Source organism: Arachis ipaensis, chromosome B10, assembly GCF_059453495.1.
Source record: "Arachis ipaensis isolate K30076 ecotype BB chromosome B10, ASM5945349v1, whole genome shotgun sequence".
NCBI lineage: Eukaryota > Viridiplantae > Streptophyta > Magnoliopsida > Fabales > Fabaceae > Arachis > Arachis ipaensis.
Window position 1 is genome coordinate 114,458,777 of NC_142435.1, and position 21,031 is coordinate 114,479,807.

Genomic DNA, 21,031 nt, shown 5'->3' on the forward strand with positions numbered 1-21,031 from the left:
AAAATCAAATCTTTTTCAAAACTAATTTCAATCATATCTTTTCAAAAATATCTTTTTATCTTATCTTTTTCAATTATCTTTTCTAACTTCTTATTTTCTTATCTTTTAAAAAATTGATTTTCAAAATTTGTTTCAACTAACTAATTAACTTTTTGTTTGTTTCTTATCTCTTTCAAAACTACCTAACTAACTTCCCCTCTCTAATTTTTGAAAATACCTCCCTCTTTTTCAAAAATTCTTTTTAAATTGTTTTCATTTTTTTATTTTAATTTTATTTCATTCTTAATTTTCAAAAATCATTAACCCTTTTTCAAAAACTATTTTTGAAATTTAACTTTAAAATTTTTAATTTTCGAAAATCCTCTCACCTCTCATCTTCTTTTATTTATTTATTCATCTACTAACACTTCTCTTCATCTCATATCTCTGCTCTCTTCACCCTTCTGTTTGGATTCTCCTCCCTTCTCTTTCTTTACATTACATTCTTTTCTTCTTCTACTCACACAAAGGAACCTCTATACTGTGGTAAAAAAGATTCCTATTATTATTTTCTGTTCCTTTCTTTTTCATATGAGCAGGAGCAAGGACAAGAACATTCTTGTTGAAGCAGATCCTGAACCTGAAAGGACTCTGAAAAGGAAACTAAGAGAAGCTAAAATACAACAATCCAGAGACAACCTTACAGGAATTTTCGAACAGGAAGAGGAGATGGCAGCCGAAAATAATAATAATGCAAGGAGGATGCTTGGTGACTTTACTGCACCTAATTCTAATTACATGGAAGAAGCATCTCCATCCCTACCATTGGAGCAAACAATTTTGAGCTTAAACCTCAATTAGTTTCTCTGATGCAACAAAACTGCAAGTTTCATGGACTTCCATCTGAAGATCCCTTTCAGTTCTTAACTGAATTCTTGCAGATATGTGATACTGTTAAGACTAATGGAGTAGATCCTGAAGTCTACAGGCTCATGCTTTTCCCGTTTGCTGTAAGAGACAGAGCTAGAATATGGTTGGACTCTCAACCTAAGGATAGCCTGAACTCTTGGGATAAGCTGGTCAAGGCTTCCTTAGCAAAGTTCTTTCCTCCTCAAAAGCTGAGTAAGCTTAGAATGGATGTTCAAACCTTCAGACAGAAAGAAGGTGAATCCCTCTATGAAGCTTAGGAGAGATACAAGGAACTGACCAAAAAGTGTCCTTCTGACATGCTTTCAGAATGGACCATCCTGGATATATTCTATGATGGTCTGTCTGAATTAGCTAAGATGTCATTGGGTACTTCTGCAGGTGGATCCATTCACCTAAAGAAAATGCCTACAGAAGCCCAAGAACTCATTGACATGGTTGCTAATAACCAGTTCATGTACACTTCTGAGAGGAATCCTGTGAGTAATGGGACGCCTCAGAAGAAGGGAGTTCTTGAAATTGATATTCTGAATGCCATATTGGCCCAGAATAAAATATTGACTCAGCAAGTCAATATGATTTCTCAGAGTCTGAATGGAATGCAAGCTGCATCCAACAGTACTCAAGAGGCATCTTCTGAAGAAGAAGCTTATGATCCTGAGAACTTTACAATAGCAGAGGTGAATTACATGGGTGAACCATATGGAAACACCTATAACCCCTCATGGAGAAATCATCCAAATCTCTCATGAAAGGATCAACAAAAGCCTCAACAAGGCTTTAATAATGGTGGAAGAAACAGGTTTAGCAATAGCAAGCCTTTTCCATCATCCACTCAGCAACAGACAGAGAACTCTGAACAAAGTACCTCTAATTTAGCAAACTTAGTCTCTGATATATCTAAGGCCACTCTGAGTTTCATGAATGAAACAAGGTCCTCCATTAGAAATTTGGAGGCACAAGTGGGCCAGCTGAGTAAGAAGATCATTGAAACCCCTCCTAGTGCTCTCCCAAGCAATACAGAAGAAAATCCAAAAGGAGAGTGCAAGGCCATTGATATAACCATCATGGCCGAATCCAAGGAGGAAGGGGAGGATGTGAATCCCAAGGAGGAAGACCTCCTAGGACGTCCAGTGATCAACAAGGAGTTTCCCTTTGAGGAACCAAAGGACTCTGAGGCTCATCTATAGACCATAGAGATTCCATTAAACCTCCTTACGCCCTTCATGAGCTCTGATGAGTATTCTTCTTATGAAGAGAATGAGGATGTTACTGAAGAGCAAGTTGCCAAGTTCCTTGGTGCAATCATGAAGCTGAATGCCAATTTATTTGGTAGTGAGACTTGGGGAGATGAACCTCCCCTGTTCACCAATGAACTAAATGCATTGGATCAACTGAGATTGCCTCAGAAGAAGCAGGATCCTGGAAAGTTCCTAATACCTTGCACCATAGGCACCATGACCTTTGAGAAGGCTCTATGTGACCTTGGGTCAGGAATAAACCTCATGCCACTCTCTGTAATGGAGAAACTGAAAATCTTTGAGGTACAAGCTGCTAAAATCTCATTAGAGATGGCAGACAACTCAAGAAAAGAGGCTTATGGACAAGTAGAGGACGTGTTAGTAAAGGTTGAAAGCCTTTACATCCCTACTGATTTCATAATCCTGGATACTGGGAAGGATGAGGATGAATCTATCATCCTTGGAAGACCCTTCCTAGCCACAACAAGAGCTGTGATTGATGTTAACAGAGGTGAACTAGTCCTTCAATTGAATGAGGACTCCCTTGTGTTTAAAACTCAAGGTCATCCTTCTGTAAACATGGAAAAAAGGCACAGTAAGCTTCTCTCAGTACAGAGTCAACTAAAGCCCCCACAGTCAAACTCTAAGTTTGGTGTTGGGAGGCCTCAGCCAAACTCTAAGTTTGGTGTTGAACTCCCATATCCAAACTCTAAGTTTGGTGTTGGGAGTCTATAAAATTGACCTGATCACCTGTGTGGAGCCATGAGAGCCCACTGTCAAGCTATTGACATTAAAGAAGTGCTTGTTGGGAGGCAACCCAATTTTTATTTATCTAATTTTATTTTTATTTTTATTGTTCTTTCATGTTTTATTAGGTTCATGATCATGTGGAGTCACAAAATAAATAGAAAAATCAAAAACAGAATCAAAAATAGCAGAAGAAAAATCACACCCTGGAGGAAGGGCTTGCTGGCGTTTAAACGCCAGTAAGGAGCATCTGGCTGGCGTTCAACGCCAGAACAGAGCATGGATCTGGCGTTGAACACCCAAAACAAGCAGCATCCTGGCATTCAGATGCCAGGAATGCACACTGAGGAAAGCTGGCGCTGAACGCCAGAAACAAGCATAGAACTGGCGTTCAACGCCAGAAACATGCTGCATCTGGGCGCTGAACGCCCAGAACAAGCACCAATTCGGCGTTTAAATGCCAGAATTGCATACAAAGGCATTTTACATCCCTAATTGGTGCAGGGATGCAATTCCTTGACACCTCAGGATCTGTGGACCCCACAGGATCATCTCAGCATCTGTGGACCCCACAGGATCCCCACCTACCTCCACTCATACTCTTCCCTCTTCTCAATGTTCATCCTCTCTTCCCAATAAATACCCTTCCCCAAAACCCTTCACCAATCACCTCAAGCTCTCTTCCCTATCACCCATTCACCACTCACATCCATCCACTCTTCCCTATAAACCTACCTCATAAACCCCACCTACCTTCAAAATTCAAAATCACTTTCCCACCCAAACCCTCCCCATATGGCCGAACCTTAACCCCTCTCCCTCCACTATATAAACCCCTCCATTCTTCTTCATTTTCACACAACAAAACCCTCTCATCCCCTTCTTGGCCGAAACACAACCTCTCTCCCTCCTCCATTTCTTCTTCTTCTTCATCTCTTCTTTCTTCTCTTGCTCGAGGGCGAGCAATATTCTAAGTTTGGTGTGGTAAAAACATAAAGCTTTTTGTTTTTCCATTACCATTGATGGCACCTAAGACCGGAGAATCCTCTAGAAAAAGGAAAGGGAAGAAAAAGCTTCCACCTCCGAGTCATGGGAGATGGAAAGATTCATCTCCAAAGCCCATCAAGACCACTTCTATGATGTTGTGGCCAAGAAGAAGGTGATCCCCGAGGTCCCTTTCAAACTCAAGAGAAATGAGTATCCGAAAATCCGACATGAAATGCAAAGAAGAGGTTGGGAAGTTCTAACAAAACCCATCTAACAAGTCGGAATTCTAATGGTCAAGAGTTCTATGCTAATGCGTGGATCACCATGAACCATGATCAAAGTAAGAACCCGAACCCAAAGAATTATCTCACCATGGTCCGGGGGAACTACTTAGATTTCAGTCCAAAAAATGTGAGGTTGGCGTTCAACTTGCCAATGATGGAAGAGAACGCACGCCCCTACACAAGAAGAGTCAACTTTGATCAAAGGTTGGACCAAGTCATCACGGACATATGTGTGGAAGGAGCTCAATGGAAGATTGACTCAAAAGGCAAACCGGTTCAACTAAGAAGATTGGACCTTAAGCCAGTAGCTAGAGGATGGTTGGAGTTCATTCAACGCTCAATCATTCCCACTAGCAACCGGTCTGAAGTTACTATAGACCGGGCCATCATGATCCATAGCATCATGATTGGAGACGAGGTGGAGGTTCATGAGATTATACCTCAAGAACTCTACAAGGTGGCTGACAAGTCCTCCATTATGGCAAGGTTAGCTTTTCCTCACCTCATTTGCCATCTATGCAATTCGGCTGGGATTGACATAGAGGGAGATATCCTCATTGATGAGGACAATCCCATCACTAAGAAAATGATGGAGCCAACAAGAGAGCCTATTCATGGATCTCAAGAGACGCATGAAGAAGCTCATCACCAAGAAATCTCTGAGATGCCTCAAGGGATGCACTTTCCTCCACATAACTTTTGGGAGCAAATCAACACCTCCCTAGGAGAACTGAGTTCCAACATGGGACAACTAAGGGTGGAACATCAAGAGCACTCAATCATCCTCCAAGAAATTAGAGAAGATCAAAGAGCTATGAGGGAGGAGCAACAAAGACAAGGAAGAGACATAAAAGAGCTCAAGGACATCATTGGTTCCTCAAGAAGGAAACGCCACCATCACTAAGGTGGACTTATTCCTTGTTCTTAAATTTTCTGTTTTTTGTTTTCTTTATGTTAAGTGCTTATCTATGTTTGTGTCTTATTACATGATCATTAGTATTTAGTAACTTTGTCTTAAAGTTATGAATGTCCTATGAATCCATCACCTCTCTTAAATGAAAAATGTTTTTAATTCAAAAGAACAAGAAGTACATGAGTTTCGAATTCATCCTTGAACTTAGTTTAATTATATTGATGTGGAGACAATACTTTTTGTTTTCTGAATGAATGCTTGAACAGTGCATATGTCTTTTGAAGTTGGTGTTTTAGAATGTTAAATATGTTGGCTCTTGAAAGAATGATGACAAGGAGACATGTTATTTGATAATCTGAAAAATCATAAAAATGATTCTTGAAGCAAGAAAAAGCAGTGAATACAAAAGCTTGCAGAAAAAAAATGGCGAAAAAAAAAAGAAAAAGCAAGCAGAAAAAGCCAAAAGCTCTTAAAACCAAAAGGCAAGAGCAAAAAGCCAATAACCCTTAAAACCAAAAGGCAAGGGTAAGTAAAAAGGATCCCAAGGCTTTGAGCATCAGTGGATAGGAGGGCCTAAAGGAATAAAATCCTGGCCTAAGCGGCTAAACCAAGCTGTCCCTACCCATGTGCTTGTGGCGTGAAGGTGTCAAGTGAAAACTTGAGACTGAGCGGTTAAAGTCAAGGTCCAAAGCAAAAACAGAGTGTGCTTAAGAACCCTGGACACCTCTAATTGAGGAATTTAGCAAAGCTGAGTCACAATCTGAAAAGGTTCACCCAGTTATGTGTCTGTGGCATTTATGTATCCGGTGGTAATACTGGAAAACAAAGTGCTTAGGGCCACGGCCAAGACTCATAAAGAAGTTGTGTTCAAGAATCAACATACTGAACTAGGAGAATCAATAACACTATCTGAACTCTGAGTTCCTATAGATGCCAATCATTCTGAACCTCAATGGATAAAGTGAGATGCCAACACTATTCAAGAGGCAAAAAGCTACAAGTCCCACTCATCTGATTGGAGCTATGTTTCATTGATAGTTTGGAATTTATAGTATATTCTCTTTTTTTTATCCAATTTGATTTTCAGTTGCTTGGGGACAAGCAACAATTTAAGTTTGGTGTTGTGATGAGTGGATAATTTATACGCTTTTTGGCATTGTTTTTAGTATGTTTTTAGTAGGATCTAGTTACTTTTAGGGATGTTTTTATTAATTTTTATGTTAAATTCACATTTCTGGACTTTACTATGAGTTTGTGTGTTTTTCTGTGATTTCAGGTATTTTCTGACTGAAATTGAGGGACTTGAGCAAAAATCAGATTCAGAGGTTGAAGAAAGACTACTGATGCTGTTGGATTCTGACCTCCCTACACTCAAAGTGGATTTTCTGGAGCTACAGAACTCAAAATGGCGCGCTTCCAATTGCGTTGGAAAGTAGACATCCAGGGCTTTCCAGAAATATATAATAGTCCATACTTTGGCCTAGTTTAGATGACAAAAAAGGGCGTTGAACGCCAGTTCTACGCTGCAGTCTGGAGTTAAACGCCAGAAACACGTCACGAACCAGAGTTGAATGCCAGAAACACGTTACAAACTGGCGTTCAACTCCAAGAATGACCTCTCCACGTGTAAACTTCAAGCTCAGCCCAAGCACACACCAAGTGGAACTCGGAAGTGGATTTATGCATCAATTACTTACTTCTGTAAACCCTAGTAACTAGTTTAGTATAAATAGGACTTTTTACTATTGTATTAGACATCTTATGATTTTTAGTTCAACTTTGGATCATATTGATCATGTTTGGGGGCTGGCCATTCGGCCATGCCTGGACCTTCATCACTTATGTATTTTCAACGGTAGAGTTTCTGCACTCCAGAGATTAATGTGTGGAGCTTTGCTGTTCCTCATGATTTAATGCAAAGTACTACTGTTTTATATTCAATTCAACTTATTCTGCTTCTAAGATATCCATTCGCACCCAAGAACATGATGAATGTGATGATTATGTGACGCTCATAATCATTCTCACTTATGAACACGTGCCTGACAAACACTTCCGTTCTACATGCAAACAAGCTAGAATGAGTATCTCTTGGATATCTAATACAGAGGACCGAGTCCGAGATATTGGAATCTTCGTGGTATAAGTTAGAACCCATGGATGGCCATTCCTGAGATCCGGAAAGTCTAAACCTTTTCTGTGGTATTCCGAGTAGGATCCGGGAAGGGATGGCTGTGACGAACTTCAAACTCGCAAGTGCTGGGCGTAGTGACAGACGCAAAAGGATGGTGAATCTTATTCTAGTATGATCGAGAACCTCCAGATGATTAGCCATGCCGTGATAGAGCATTTGGACATTTTTCACACTGAGGATGGGATGTAGCCATTGACAACGGTGATGCCTTACATAAAGCTTGCCATGGAAAGGAGTAGGAAGGATTGGATGAAGACAGCAGGAAAGCAGAGGTTCAGAGGAACGAAAGCATCTCTATACGCTTATCTGAAATTCTCACCAATGAATTACATAAGTATTTCTATCTTTATTTTCTGTTTATTTATTATCATTATTCGAAAACTCCATAACCATTTGATATTCGCCTGACTGAGATTTACAAGGTGAACATAGCTTGCTTCAAGCCGACAATCTCCGTGGGATCGACCCTTACTCACGTAAGGTTTTATTACTTAGACGACCCAGTGCACTTGATGGTTAGTTGTATCGAAGTTGTGACAAATTATGAATTAAGATTAGAGCACCAAGTTTTTGGAGCCATTACCAGGGATCACAATTTCATGCACCAGCGCGATTGTAGCCCAACTCCAGCTCAACTTTCTGCCATACACCCTTGTTACGTTGATTTTACAGAGCCACGCGTTCGCATGAGTGACGCGGACGCGTGGGAGGCATATTTTCCACATGACGCAGCGACGCGATCGCGTGGGGTCAAATTATGCTACAGGCGCGCCTCCAGCCATGCTCTCGCGTGACTCTCTGTTTGTTTTCTTTTCTTCCCATTGCCCTGGTGACGCGGACGCGTCAGCGACGCTGCAGCGTCGCATGCGTGCTTTTTTTTTTTAATCTGGAAAAAAATGCAGAATGCAGTGTTAATATGAATGTAATGCAAAACTCCAGGTTCAATATAATAAAATAAAATAAAACTCAAAAACAAATAAAACTAAATAAGAAAAAAGGAACGATCATACCATGGTGGGTTGTCTCCCACCTAACACTTTTAGTTAAAGTCCTTAAGTTGGACATTTGGTGAGCTCCCTGTTATGGTGGTTTGTGCTTGTATTCATCCAGGAATCTCCACCAATGTTTGTAATTCCAATGGCTTCCGGGATCCCAAACTAGGCACGTGAAGCCTTTAAGAAGCTTCAAACAGATTCTTAGGCTCCCGGGGTGTTGGATGTCAGAACAGATTCTAGGATCCCAAACCTTACTATTGCACCCATCTTCTTGTTGATCATCATGATTCCATCCGGGTGGCAAGCAATCTGAATTCTCACTAAAGCGGCCAACCAACTTCTTAGACCCATTCAGTTGAGCTTTACACCAACCTTTGCGTTTAAACTTAAAGCTTCCAACCATAATGAACCTTGCAGGACAATTCTTACCACTGACCATCTTCCTCTTACTCTTAATACCACAAAGAGCTCTAAGTTGACCATCCGTCTCCAGTAGCCCATATTCAAGTGGGATTAGAAAGCTAAGGGATATGAATTTTGCCCACTTGAATTTTGTGAAGGATGATGGCAACTTAGGGGGAGGCATCTCCAATAACTTTGGCAAGGTGATTTCAAGCTCCACTCCCTTGTGCTCTTTGACAACTTCCACCTCTTTGCAAACTTCTTCAATTTCAACCTCTTCCTCTTGGTAGCTTTCTTCCAATTCAATCTCTTCTTCATTACTTACCAAGGGCATGGGAGGCTGTGCTTCTTCTTCTTTGATCTCCATCTCTTGATCAACCTCTTCAAAGTCTTTAGCTATGATATGCTTTGGAGGTTGTACACCCTCCTCAACATCAATTTCAATCACCTTGGAAGGAGGTTTTATAACCTGACTTTCCCATGGAGGTTCAGCATCTCCTAAGTCTTCAACCACTTCTTCCTCTTTAATAATTACAGCTTCCTCCACTTGTTTCAGTACAAAGTCATGCTCTGTACTGTCTACTGGAGTTTCTAGTATCTCCTTCATGCTATGTTCTTCATTAGATTGTCCACATGAAGCCATGGGGGTTCCTTGAGTGTCCGAACGTCGGGAAAGTAATCGATTTATCGCTTGATCCAGTTGGCGAAGGGCTGCTTGAAGTTTTGCACATGTTTTTGTGAGACGCTCTGTTGAGTCTTGAGGTGATGGATATGGACATGGTACATAAGGAAGTGGTGGTTCTTGATATGGTTCATATGGCTCATAAGGTGGTTGGTATGGTAGATAAGGGTTAGGATCATATGAGGGTGTTTGGTGGTAAGGGGCTTGTGAGTATGGTGGTCCAGAGTTATTTTGAGGAGAGGGTTCATAGGCATATGGTGGTGGTTGTTGATAGTTCATTGGAGGTGGTTGTTACCATGAGGGTTGATCAAATCCTTGTGGCTCCTCCCATCTTTGATTGTTCCACCCTTGATGCCTGTTCTCATTGTAATTTCCTCTTCCTGCAATGTAATTGTAACCAGACTCATAGCCAAAGGGGTGAGAGTTCATAGTAGCAAATAAAAATAAAAAATAAAAATAAAAATAAATTTAAATTAAAAGGTTATTTAAATTTTGAATTTGAAAATTAAATTTTGAAATTTGAAATTTAAAATTTTTGAAATTTGAATTTTGAAATTTAAATTTTAAATTTTTTAAATTTGAATTTTGAGATTTGAAATTTGAAAAAAATTTTAAAATTGAATTCTGAAAATTTTTAAATTTGAATTTTGAAATTTGATTTTTAAATTTTGAATTTTTTTGAATTTAATAAGGAAAGAGAAAAACAATAAAATGACAACAAACTTAAAAATTCTTAGATCAAAACGAAGAAAAAACTAAGAACAACTTGAAGGTCAAGATGAACACGAAGAACAACTTGAAGATCAAGATGAACACCGAGAAAAAATTTTTTGAAATTTTTTTTATAATTAAATAAAAACCAATAACCTCTTAATTTATGAAAAAAGCAAAAAAAAACAATAAAACAGGTAAAAAGCAAATATTTACAATAACCAATAATAAGGCACACGTTTGTAATTCCCCGGCAACGGCGCCATTTTGACGTTAGAATTTTTGCTAGTAAAGAATTTTATAAAAACAGTCGCGTTGTAGATATAGTCTCTAAACAAACAGAAATCCCTTCGTACAAACATTTTGGTTGTCACAAGTAACAAACCCCTTTGAAATTGATAACCGAGTATTTAAACCTCGGGTCGTCTTCTCAAGGAATTGCAGGGAGGTATGTTCTTATTATTGGTTATGAATCTTGTAAATTAGGGGGTTTTAGAAAATAAGGAAGTAGTATGTTGAATGATAAGAAAAATAAAATAATAATAATAAAATAAACTCTTGGCAAGGTATGAAGAACTGGAAGTCCTATCCTGGTTATCCTTATCAATTGTAATGAGAATTGGATTTTTCTCCCACTTTGTTAACCTCTAACTATGAAGGTAAGTTAAGTGGATGAATTAATTTTTATTCCTCAGGTCCTAGTCTTTCCTTGGGAAAGGCTAGAGTTATTGGAACTCGAATTAATTCTTGAAGAATTCCAATTTTCAGTCAACAATGAGTTTGATAACTCAAGTGTCTCCAATGACTCAACCAAAGCCAAAAGGGAAGAGAATCTACCTGAATGAAAATAATTTGAATACATAAATTAAAGAGAGCAATCGTAATTCTGAAATACCTCAATTAGCACTAATAAAGATATCAAATGTAACATGGAAGAGTTCATAAATTAAATTGAGAAAAGAAATAAAAAGAACATTGAACCTGAGATTGAGAGTCACTCCTAAAACTAAGAGAAATCCTAAATCCCAATCCTAAGAGAGAGGAGAGAACCTCTCTCTCTAAAAACTACATCTACTCCTAAAATTGTGAATGTGAAAGCTTTTTTTTTCATGAATGGATGCATTCCCCCACTTTATAGCCTCCAATTTGTGCTTTCTGGGCTGAAAACTGGGTCAGAAACAGCCCAGAAATTGCTGGTTGCGAAATCTGCCATGCTGGTTTTTCGTCACTGCGACGCGTCCGCGTGGAGCACGCGTTCGCGTCGCCTAGCGTCAAAACAACTATGGCATATTATATATCAAATCGAAGCCCCGGACATTAGCTTTTCAACGCAACTGAAACCGCGTCGTTTGGACCTCTGTAGCTAAAGTTATAGCCGTTTGAGTGCGAAGAGGTCAGGCTGGACAACTTAGCAATTTCTCCAACTTCTTGTATTCCTTCCACTTTTGCATGCTTCCTTTCCATCCTCTGAGCCATTCCTGCCCTGTAATCTCTGAAATCACTTAACACACATATCAAGGCGTCTAATGGTGATAAGGGGAAATTAATTTTTGGTAATTAAAAGGCTCGAGAAGCAAGTTCCAATTATAGAATAAAATTAGGAAGAAAATATAAAACCATGCAAATATTATGAATAAGTGGGTAAAGAGTTGATAAAATCCACTCAATTGAGCACAAGATAAACCATAAAATAGTGGTTTATCAGGGATCAGTAGCAGGGAGTAGCTGGTCAGCCTTCTCCTACGGGGTAAAGTGTTTCTCCCGCCAGGAGTCATCATGCATGAGGTCAAGGATGGACATGGCAGATTCACCTCTTTTTCGTTTGCCAGTTGTTGCCTTTCTTTTTCCTTTTCTTTGGGTGTCAGACATCCTAAAAAACAGAAAACCAGGATATAATAAAAATAGAAAAGCAGGTAGGCAAATAATCGAAAGAAGCATATAATGGCAAAGGAGCAATAGAATAATGAAAAGGAGTTAAGTAAATGTGCATTAAGGATTGTATAGGAGTTAAAAGTCCGAGAATAAAAATTCACAATCCAAAATGTAAAAGGATTCATGTTAAGTAGGAAAAACCTTCGTCATGCCTTGGTTAGAATGTTAGAGAGAATAGTGAAAAACTAGAAGAGATGTTTTGAAAGGTAAGTGGGTTAGGAATGAAAAAGAGGTTAGGAAGTTAAAATTAGTGAATTAGTAAAAAGTGGATTAGATTAAGTGGCATGATGAGCATTTCCTAAATAACGAGAATTCACAAATTAAAGCAACAGATAACTCAAATTCAAACAAGAAAGTCAAGGATGAATCAAATGAAAATAGCAAAAAGTGAAATTGAATCATCCAAGATGCAATTTATAAACCAGGAAATTAAAAAGAATAAGAAAGCTTGCCCTGTCATTCATGAATTGGTTTGGTAAAAGCTGAGTAAAGCAGAGTGCAAGTTTGCCAAAACCAAAATAGGAATGAAAATCAAAACAATTTACAGAAATTTGAGCAGCATCCCGGCTAAAATTGGATGTTCCCGAAAATGAAATAGTAAGTAGAACAGTTCATATGAATTAAAATATAGCTGCAATTACATATAAGGAATATGAACATGAAAAAGCAGTGTAAAAAGCAGCATGAAACAGTAAATTACACCATATGAACAATACTAACATCACAGCAATAGCTGAATTACGAAAAGTATAAAACAAGAAACACGAACAGCGCAATTAATCAGGCCTAAATCCACTAACCACATCCTAGGCTACCTAACAACCTAGAATCCACTACAACATGCATATCTAACTAGCCTAATTATGAAGATAAATAGAAAAAATGTAATTAACTATGAATTGATAGAAGGGTGGCGTTCGGCGGAACCTGGTAGACGTAGGAATGAAAGTGGGGCAGAGAGGTGGCTGGGGGATGGTGGTGGTGGCGGCTGACGCGGCGGTGGAGGGTGGCACGGCGGCGGTGAGGGCTGTTCGGAGGCAGGGGGTTTGGAAAGGTAATGAGGGAGGGGTTAAGGGGAAAGGAAGGGAAGGGGTTGTGGGTGGTGGGTGGTGGCGCGGCGGTTGAGGGCGGCGCGGTGGGGGCGGTGGTTGCGGAGGGGGAGGGTAGTAGTGGTGGAGGGAAGAAGAGGAGAGGGGAAGAAGAAAGAGAGGGAAAAGAAAGAAGGGGGTGGCGCGGCGGTGCTGTTTGGGTGGTCGTCGGTGGTGCGGCGGCGAAGGGTGGCGCGGTGGCGAAGGGCAGAGAGAGAGGGGGTGTTTGCAGGGAAGAGGAAGGAGAAAGGGTTGGGGGGGCGCGATGGGTAGGGTTCGCGTCACAGGGGGTTAATAATTTTGAATCCACGCGATCGCTTGGGGCACACGGTTAGGGGTGGGCATGGTTTGGATTTTTATAAATCCAAACTGGATCCATTTCAGAACCAGTTTTATGGTTCATAAAACCAAACCAGAACTGGATTGAAGAGAGAAACCGGTTCTAAACCGGTTTAAAAAAATAAAAACCGGTTTTAAATCGGTTTTAGAATTTAAATCCGGTTTTACTTACAAACCGGTTTTAAATCCAGTTTTACGTATAAAACCGGTTTTAAATCCAGTTTTACATATAAAACCGGTTTTAAATCCGATTTTTTTAAATCCAGTTTTTTTTTTAAAATCCAAATCTAAAATCCGGTTTTTTTTATAAAATCCAATTTTAAAACCAGATTTTTTAACCAAAAATTCAGTTTTAAAACCAATTTTTGAAAATCCAGTTTTAAAATCAGTTTCTTTAAACAAAAATCCAATTTTAAAACTAGTTTTTAAAAATCCAATTTTCAAACCAGATATTTTAAAAAAAATCCACTTTTAAAAATAATGTGCACTAGGTATCAATGTACTAATATAGACATGCAACAAAGAAACGGATAGTAATTTTCTTTGCAACCTATTGGTTAATCCAATAAGGCAACTCAATTTAAAATATTTCTATTTCTCCCTAAACATTTTCTTATTAACATAAATTTGCACGTCAAGTAGTTATTGTCACCACATTGCAGATCAACAACATTAAGACTGTTTATTAAGTAAGCCATGCAAAGCAAACTTGAGCAGTAGCATAAAAGTGAAGATTGGATCAGACCAAGAGAAAAAATTGGATATGATAGAATGTAGGGTATAGTAGCGAATTTCAGAATATTGATTTGAAAATTACAAAACTTGCCTTAACCACATACTTGGTGCTCTGTTTTGGAACCATCAAAGGGCACTTCAAGCCGGTGCCTCAAATTTCTTAGTATTTCTTCCTACAAAAGGAATAAATAACAAAGAACAATAAGCAACAGGTTACATAACAAATAATATATAAACTACAAACAATAGATAAAATTCTACAAAATGCAATAAGATGTCATTCTTCAACATATACTAATATAAAAGATAGGCACACTCCAAAAATAAGACAGTGAAAGAATCAAAATACTGATGAATTATAAGTTTGAATATATTTATTGAGGCTTGCTTTTATCATGTGATAAATTTACATTAATATTTCAACAAGACCCAAACTGCTGAGCGGAATCATCCAAATCTTGATTTCCAGTAGATTCTACACGATTATTGATGAGCGGATAATTTATACGCTTTTTGGCATTATTTTTAGTATGTTTTTAGTAGAATCTAGTTACTTTTAGGGATGTTTTCATTAGTTTTTATGTTAAATTCACATTTCTGGACTTTACTATGAGTTTGGGTGTTTTTCTGTGATTTCAGATATTTTCTGGCTGAAATTGAGGGACTTGAGCAAAAATCAGATTCAGAGGTTGAAGAAGGACTGCTGATCCTGTTGGATTCTGACCTCCCTGCACTCAAAGTTGATTTTCTGGAGCTACAGAACTCAAAATGGTGCGCTTCCAATTGCGTTGGAAAGTAGACATCCAGGGCTTTCCAGCAATATATAATAGTCCATACTTTGGCCAAGAATAGACGACGCAAACTGGCATTCAACGCCAGCTCTCTGCCCAATTCTGGAGTTCAGCGCCAGAAAGGGATCAAAAACCAGAGTTGAACGCCAGAAATGGATCAAAACCTGGCGTCCAACTCCACAAATGGCCTCTGCACGTGGAAAGTTAAAGCTCAGCCCAAGCACACACCAAGTGGGCCCCGGAAGTGGATTTATGCATCAATTACTTACTTCTGTAAACCCTAGTAGCTAGTTTATTATAAATAGGACCTTTTACTATTGTATTAGGCATCTTTGATCAGTTGTATGCTATCTTAGATCACGTTTGAGGGCTGGCCTCTCGGCCATGCCTGGACTATCACTTATGTATTTTTAACGGTAGAGTTTCTACACTCCATAGATTAAGGTGTGGAGCTCTGCTGTTCCTCAAAGATTAATGCAAAGTACTACTGTTTTCTATTCAATTCATCTTGTTTCGCTTCTAAGATATTCATTCGCTCTTCAACCTGAATGTGATGAACGTGACAATCATCATCATTCCCTATGAACGCGTGCCTGACAACCACTTCCGTTCTACCTTCGACTGAATGAGTATCTCTTAGATCTCTTAATCAGAATCTTCGTGGTGTAAGCTAGAATGATGGCAGCATTCAAGAGAATCCGGAAAGTCTAAACCTTGTCTGTGGTATTCCGAGTAGGATTCAATGAATGAATGACTGTGACGAGCTCCAAACTCGCGATTGCTGGGCGTTAGTGACAGACGCAAAAGGATAGTAAATCCTATTCCAGCATGATCGAGAACCGACAGATGAATGGCCGTGCCGTGACAGGGTGCGTTGACCATTTTCACTGAGAGGATAAGATGAAGCCATTGACAAGGGTGATGCCTCCAAACGATTAGCCGTGCCGTGACAGGGCATTTGGATCATTTTCCCGAGAGAAGACCGAAAGTAGCCATTGACAATGGTGATGTATCACATAAAGCCAGCCATGGAAAGGAGTAAGACTGATTGGATGAAGACAGCAGGAAAGCAGAGGTTCAGAGGAACGAAAGCATCTCCATTCGCTTATCTGAAATTCTCACCAATGATTTACATAAGTATTTCTATCCCTATTTTATTATATTATTTTCGAAAACTCCATAACCATTTGATATCCGCCTGACTGAGATTTACAAGATGACCACAGCTTGCTTCGTACCAACAATCTCCGTGGGATTCGACCCTTACTCACGTAAGGTATTACTTGGACGACCCAGTGCACTTGCTGGTGAGTTGTGCGAAGTTGTGAACCATGGTATTGGCATCATGTTCTTGGCGCCATTACCAGGGAAAGAAAGAGCGATGAATTTTACATAATCAAAGTGTAATCACAATTTCTGCGCACCAATTATCCTGAAAGAAACAAACTCAAACAAAAACAAGTCACTATCGACATAATAAAAACCGTAGTAAATGTGAAGTTTAAATTTAATTCCTGTACATACCTTGCCTAAACTCTTCCACTTTCTCTGCATGGATTTTTTGATCGATTTATCCAACTCATATCCGAGCCTTTTACCTTTTGGACGACCCTTTGTGGTTACCTTTGATGGGGCCTGGATGTTCTTTGTGCCCAGCACGATTGACGTGTCTGTGGCAATGCTATTGTGTGCAATAGCGACGGTCTTATTCTGCATCATGGCACGGTAATCTACTAGCTTGGCCCTTGCATCATCCAGAGCAGCATGCAACATGTCTGCTTCGTCATCACAATCCACGAATTCCTGCGCAACATTGTAGAAATGTGCACACAACCCTCTGAATATGTTGTGGCTTTCATCTGAACGTCTAATGTCGTGGCTACTCTTAATGTAGGTGGGCTTGCGCTTTATGTTCTTGCTCCAACGAGGTAGAACATAGCAGGAAGGCACCTCATTCACTTTGTAAGATGAAAGTACTACAAGATAGTGGCAACATAATATACCTGCACTCTCGAACAAGTTGCAATCACATCGAACCGCGTGGGTCGAATGGTCAAAATGGATGTCGTACGTAACATGCCGGGTCGTCTCATAGACTAGTATTTCCTCTTCCATCTTTATCGAAGCCGAGTCACCCTGTTCATACATAGCACGAATAGTGCAATCAGCTTTCTTTGCAAACTCCGTTTGGACATCCCTAAACATATCGTTGGTGTACTCTTGTTGAAATTGTCTCTCGATGACTGATCTAGTTGCACATGGGATTAGACCTCTCGAGTCTGTAGCATCATCCTCCAGTTCCTTTTGCTCCTTCGTTCCTTGCACGACCAAACTAGTCCTGCAATTTAAGAATCCACTAAAGAATGAATGCATACCCTCACTCCTCTACGTACTCCTCATGGAAGCCCAGAATTGACCCTTGAAAAAGATTGGCACCCACATGTGTCGGTTCTCAAACAGATCTAAAAAGCAAACAAACCCACCAAAAGCAAAACCATACATAAGAACATATTTTTAGAATAGAATACAAGAACACAACAACATCTAAGCACTTACGACGCATGGTTTTACTAAAAAGACACAAACCTGATAGCCATCTGTTGTGATGTAAGTTGAACTCATCAATGAACTCAGCCCAATGATCCTCGAAATCCTCAACCGACCGAGAGTTCCATATAATGTGATTCAACTCAGCATTCAACTCTCTGAACCTAGCATAACCTCCAAGCTTATTCTGTATCTTTTTTGTTATATGCCATATAGATCAACGATGTCGTGTATTAGGGAGGACCTTCTTAACTGCACCAAACATAGACTTGCATTGGTCTGTGATGATGCCCTTCGGTGCAGTTCCCATGCACTTCAGTCATTGTGTGAACACTCACTCAAAACTCGGGATCTCCTTGCTGCCTAGCAGAGCACAACCTAGCAAAGTAAACTTACCATGGTGGTTCACACCAATGAAAGCAACGAACGGCAATCCATGCCTAAAGGAAGAACAACCATATTTAGGAACATCCAACTAATAAAAAATAATAAAATAATTAGATAACGTGAATGTAAATACATTTACCGGTTCGTGCTGTATGTGGTATCAAATGAGACCACGTCTCCATAGTATTCATAAGACACTCTACACCTTGCATCCACCCAAACTGCACTCGTAAACTTATAATCGTCATCCACATTCACTGCGTAAAAGAAGTTCGGATTTAACTCCTTCATTCGCAAGAAGTAATTCAGCATCTCCTTGACATCTGCGTTGACATTTGTGGATCGGAGACTTGATGAAATGTAATTCCTGACGTCCTTCCCTGAGAAGCCCAAGTTCGAAGGCCCACCAACTTTATTGGCTAATGCTAGAAAGGTCTTGTTGGGTCAAATGCTCGCCTCATCATTAACCTCAATGATGCACTTCGCATGCATTGTCAACTCCCTGTTCTCGTGGTAGTGCACCGCCTTCTTAGTTGAACACGGGTGCAAGTGATTTAGTTCAACCTTCAACAAGACCCAATCTTGCTTTTCCCTGTCAAACTTTGCATATATTCTTGCTCTGCACCCTACAGCTGCAATCATGTTCTTCCGTGTGGGTGCTTTGACACGAGACCCGCAGAAACCCTCCTGATTGTAATGGATAGATTGGTTGATCGGTTGATTTGTCATCCTGTCAAAGTTAGTGGCCCGTATCTTACTTATGAAGCCAACTTTCTTTGCATAGCTCGCATAAAAATCCTGGGCCAGCTTCAAATGCTCAAACCGCATCCCAACTCTTGGTATTTCGTCTTTAGCAAGGCAACTATGATTCGGTAACTGGGAATCAGTTCAAAATAGACATCATTTGATGAACACGACGATTAATGGTCAATTCAAACATGCAGTTAACGAAAAAATAACAACAAACTAGAGTCCAAACCTCATCAACAAGATCCGTGTCATCACATCCAAACTCAGTAATTTCCATACATTCTATAGCCTACAATCAAACATACACAAAGTAAATAGATACTATAGTAAAATATCAACTAAATAGATTTTATTAATACTCTTTCTAAAAATATGATACTAAAATTTATTAATATACATGAATTAAACGAAAGCAGAACAATGAGACTATACTCATACAAAGTGGCACCTAACTAGTTAGTTTTATATTAATTATTTATATAGAGAATGCATAAGTCCACCACATATAAAATATAACTACACAAACTAAAAGTGAGTCTTCTACTATGCTGTGAAAAGTCTTGTTATTAGCTCCTATAATTTTCTTACATATTTATCCATATTTGTTAGTGCATGCATGGAATGGGAGCATACAGATGGGGATTCTTCACATTCTAGTCGCAACCATGGGAAAATTTTTCTCATTTAACACTAAACATATATTGAAAATGTCTCAGGGTAACCTATTAAAAAGGTAATGTAACAATTTATCATCTCCAGTAAATAATTTTCCATCTTCATCTTCTTTAGGACTTGAACAATAGTTCATTGTAACAAGTTATAAAAACCTAACAAGAAACCAAGCTGTAGCTAGTAAGTAATAACAACTAACCAGTACATTGTATTATGACATCCCACAATTCTAAAAATGTAATTCTTTATAAATAGAAAAAATTGAAACTAATTTTTTTACGGGATCATCCACTTATATATTACACCATCCAAATTTTACCTTTTGTAACAAAATATCATCATGGGTTAAGAATGTTGATATTTTAATAACCATCTAATTTATATGTAAATAAACATACATCCGAAAGAAACAACATACATTGGTTACCTTGTCCGACTGTTCACTTTCCCCGTCGAACGACTTGAGCAGGTTGTCGATTGAATGCGTGGTAATGTCGTTGGTGAAAGAATCTGGTGCGAGACAACTCGGTTCAATGGAATTGTCCTCCATTAAAATGGCTGTCAGAGGTCACGTACGTATGAAACGAGAGGTGCAACTTGATAAACCACTATTTTATGGTTTATCTTGTGTTTTATTGAGTGGTTTCACCAAGTCTTCACCCACTTATTCATACTAATTGCATGATTTACATTTTTCTTCCTAGTATTATTTTATGATTGAAAACTTGCTTCCTAAAGAACTTTAATTAGTATATTTTAATTCTCCTTTATACCATTTGATGTCATGATCCGTGTGTTAAGTGTTTCAGGCTTTATAAGGCAGGAATGGCTTAGAAAATGGAGAGGAAGCTTGCAAAAATGGAAGGAACACAAGAAACTAAGGAGATGACCAGCGAATACCGACGCGCGCGCATGGCTCACGCGAGCGTGCGGAATGGAAAAAATTGCAGCGATGCGTGCGCGTGCCTGACGCGTACGCGTGGATTGGAGTCTGCACAAATGACGTGAACACGTGGACGACGCATACGCGTGACAAGAAAAATTTTTGAATGACGCGCACGCGTGGACGATGCGTACGCGTGACCTGCGCGATCTGCAGAATTAACAGAAAACGCTGGGGGCGATTTCGGGCCGCGTTTTGACCCAGTTTTCGGCCCAGAAACACAGAATAAAGCCAGGGAACTTGCAGAGACTCAAGACATAATTGAAACAACATTCATAATTCACAATTTTAGGTTTTTAGATGTAGTTTTCTAGAAAGAGAGGCTCTCTCCTCTCTCTTAGGTTTTAGGATTTAGGATTTCTCTTAACTTTAAGATTATTTCTCCTCAATTTCAGGTTCAATGTTCCTTTATTTTAGTTTCTCTTCTACTTTTATTAACTCTAATGCTTTTACTTGTTAATTACTTATGTTGCCAAATTGGCTTATGAACCTTCCCATGTTAGATTTGAATTTATGTTTAAATGCTATTTGAGGTATTTCAGATTTATGATTGTTTTCTTCTATTTATGATATAAATAATTTATATTTTTCTCCCTTTGCTCTGGTTGAGTAATTGGTGACACTTGAGTTGTCAAACTCAGCAGTTGATTGAAAATTGCGAATTGCTGATTAATTTGGATCCCTCTAAAGCTAGTCTTTCCATAGGAGTTGACTAGGACTTGAGGAATCAAGTTAATTAGTCCACTTGACTTTCCTTTATTTAGTAAGGGTTAACTAAGTGGGAG

At 39.1% G+C, this 21,031-nt stretch overlaps 1 protein-coding gene and 1 non-coding gene across 2 annotated transcripts; both read right to left on the reverse strand.

The window, feature by feature from the left end:
• Positions 1–1,103: 1,103 nt before the first annotated feature.
• LOC148581371 (small nucleolar RNA R71) lies at positions 1,104–1,211 on the reverse strand. The gene has a single exon (XR_015899469.1). It is a non-coding gene; the product is annotated as a small nucleolar RNA R71 (small nucleolar RNA).
• Positions 1,212–18,325: 17,114 nt separating this feature from the next.
• LOC148581372 (protein FAR1-RELATED SEQUENCE 5-like) lies at positions 18,326–19,853 on the reverse strand. Its single transcript, XM_088492358.1, has 3 exons — positions 19,731–19,853; positions 18,861–18,920; positions 18,326–18,757 (listed from the first exon to the last, which is right to left on the reverse strand). The coding sequence occupies exons 1-3, from the start codon at positions 19,851–19,853 to the stop codon at positions 18,326–18,328; spliced, it is 615 nt and encodes a 204-aa protein (XP_088348484.1).
• Between the last annotated feature and the right edge of the window lie 1,178 nt (positions 19,854–21,031).

Coding starts and splice junctions, on each gene's coding strand:
- LOC148581372 (XM_088492358.1), bottom strand. CDS start 19,853: ATGGAGGACAATTCCATTGAACCGAGTTGTCTCGCACCAGATTCTTTC. Junction 18,921..19,730: donor AAAGTGAACAGTCGGACAAG/GTAACCAATGTA, acceptor GTTTGATTGTAG/GCTATAGAATGTATGGAAAT. Junction 18,758..18,860: donor ACACGGATCTTGTTGATGAG/GTTTGGACTCTA, acceptor ACTGATTCCCAG/TTACCGAATCATAGTTGCCT.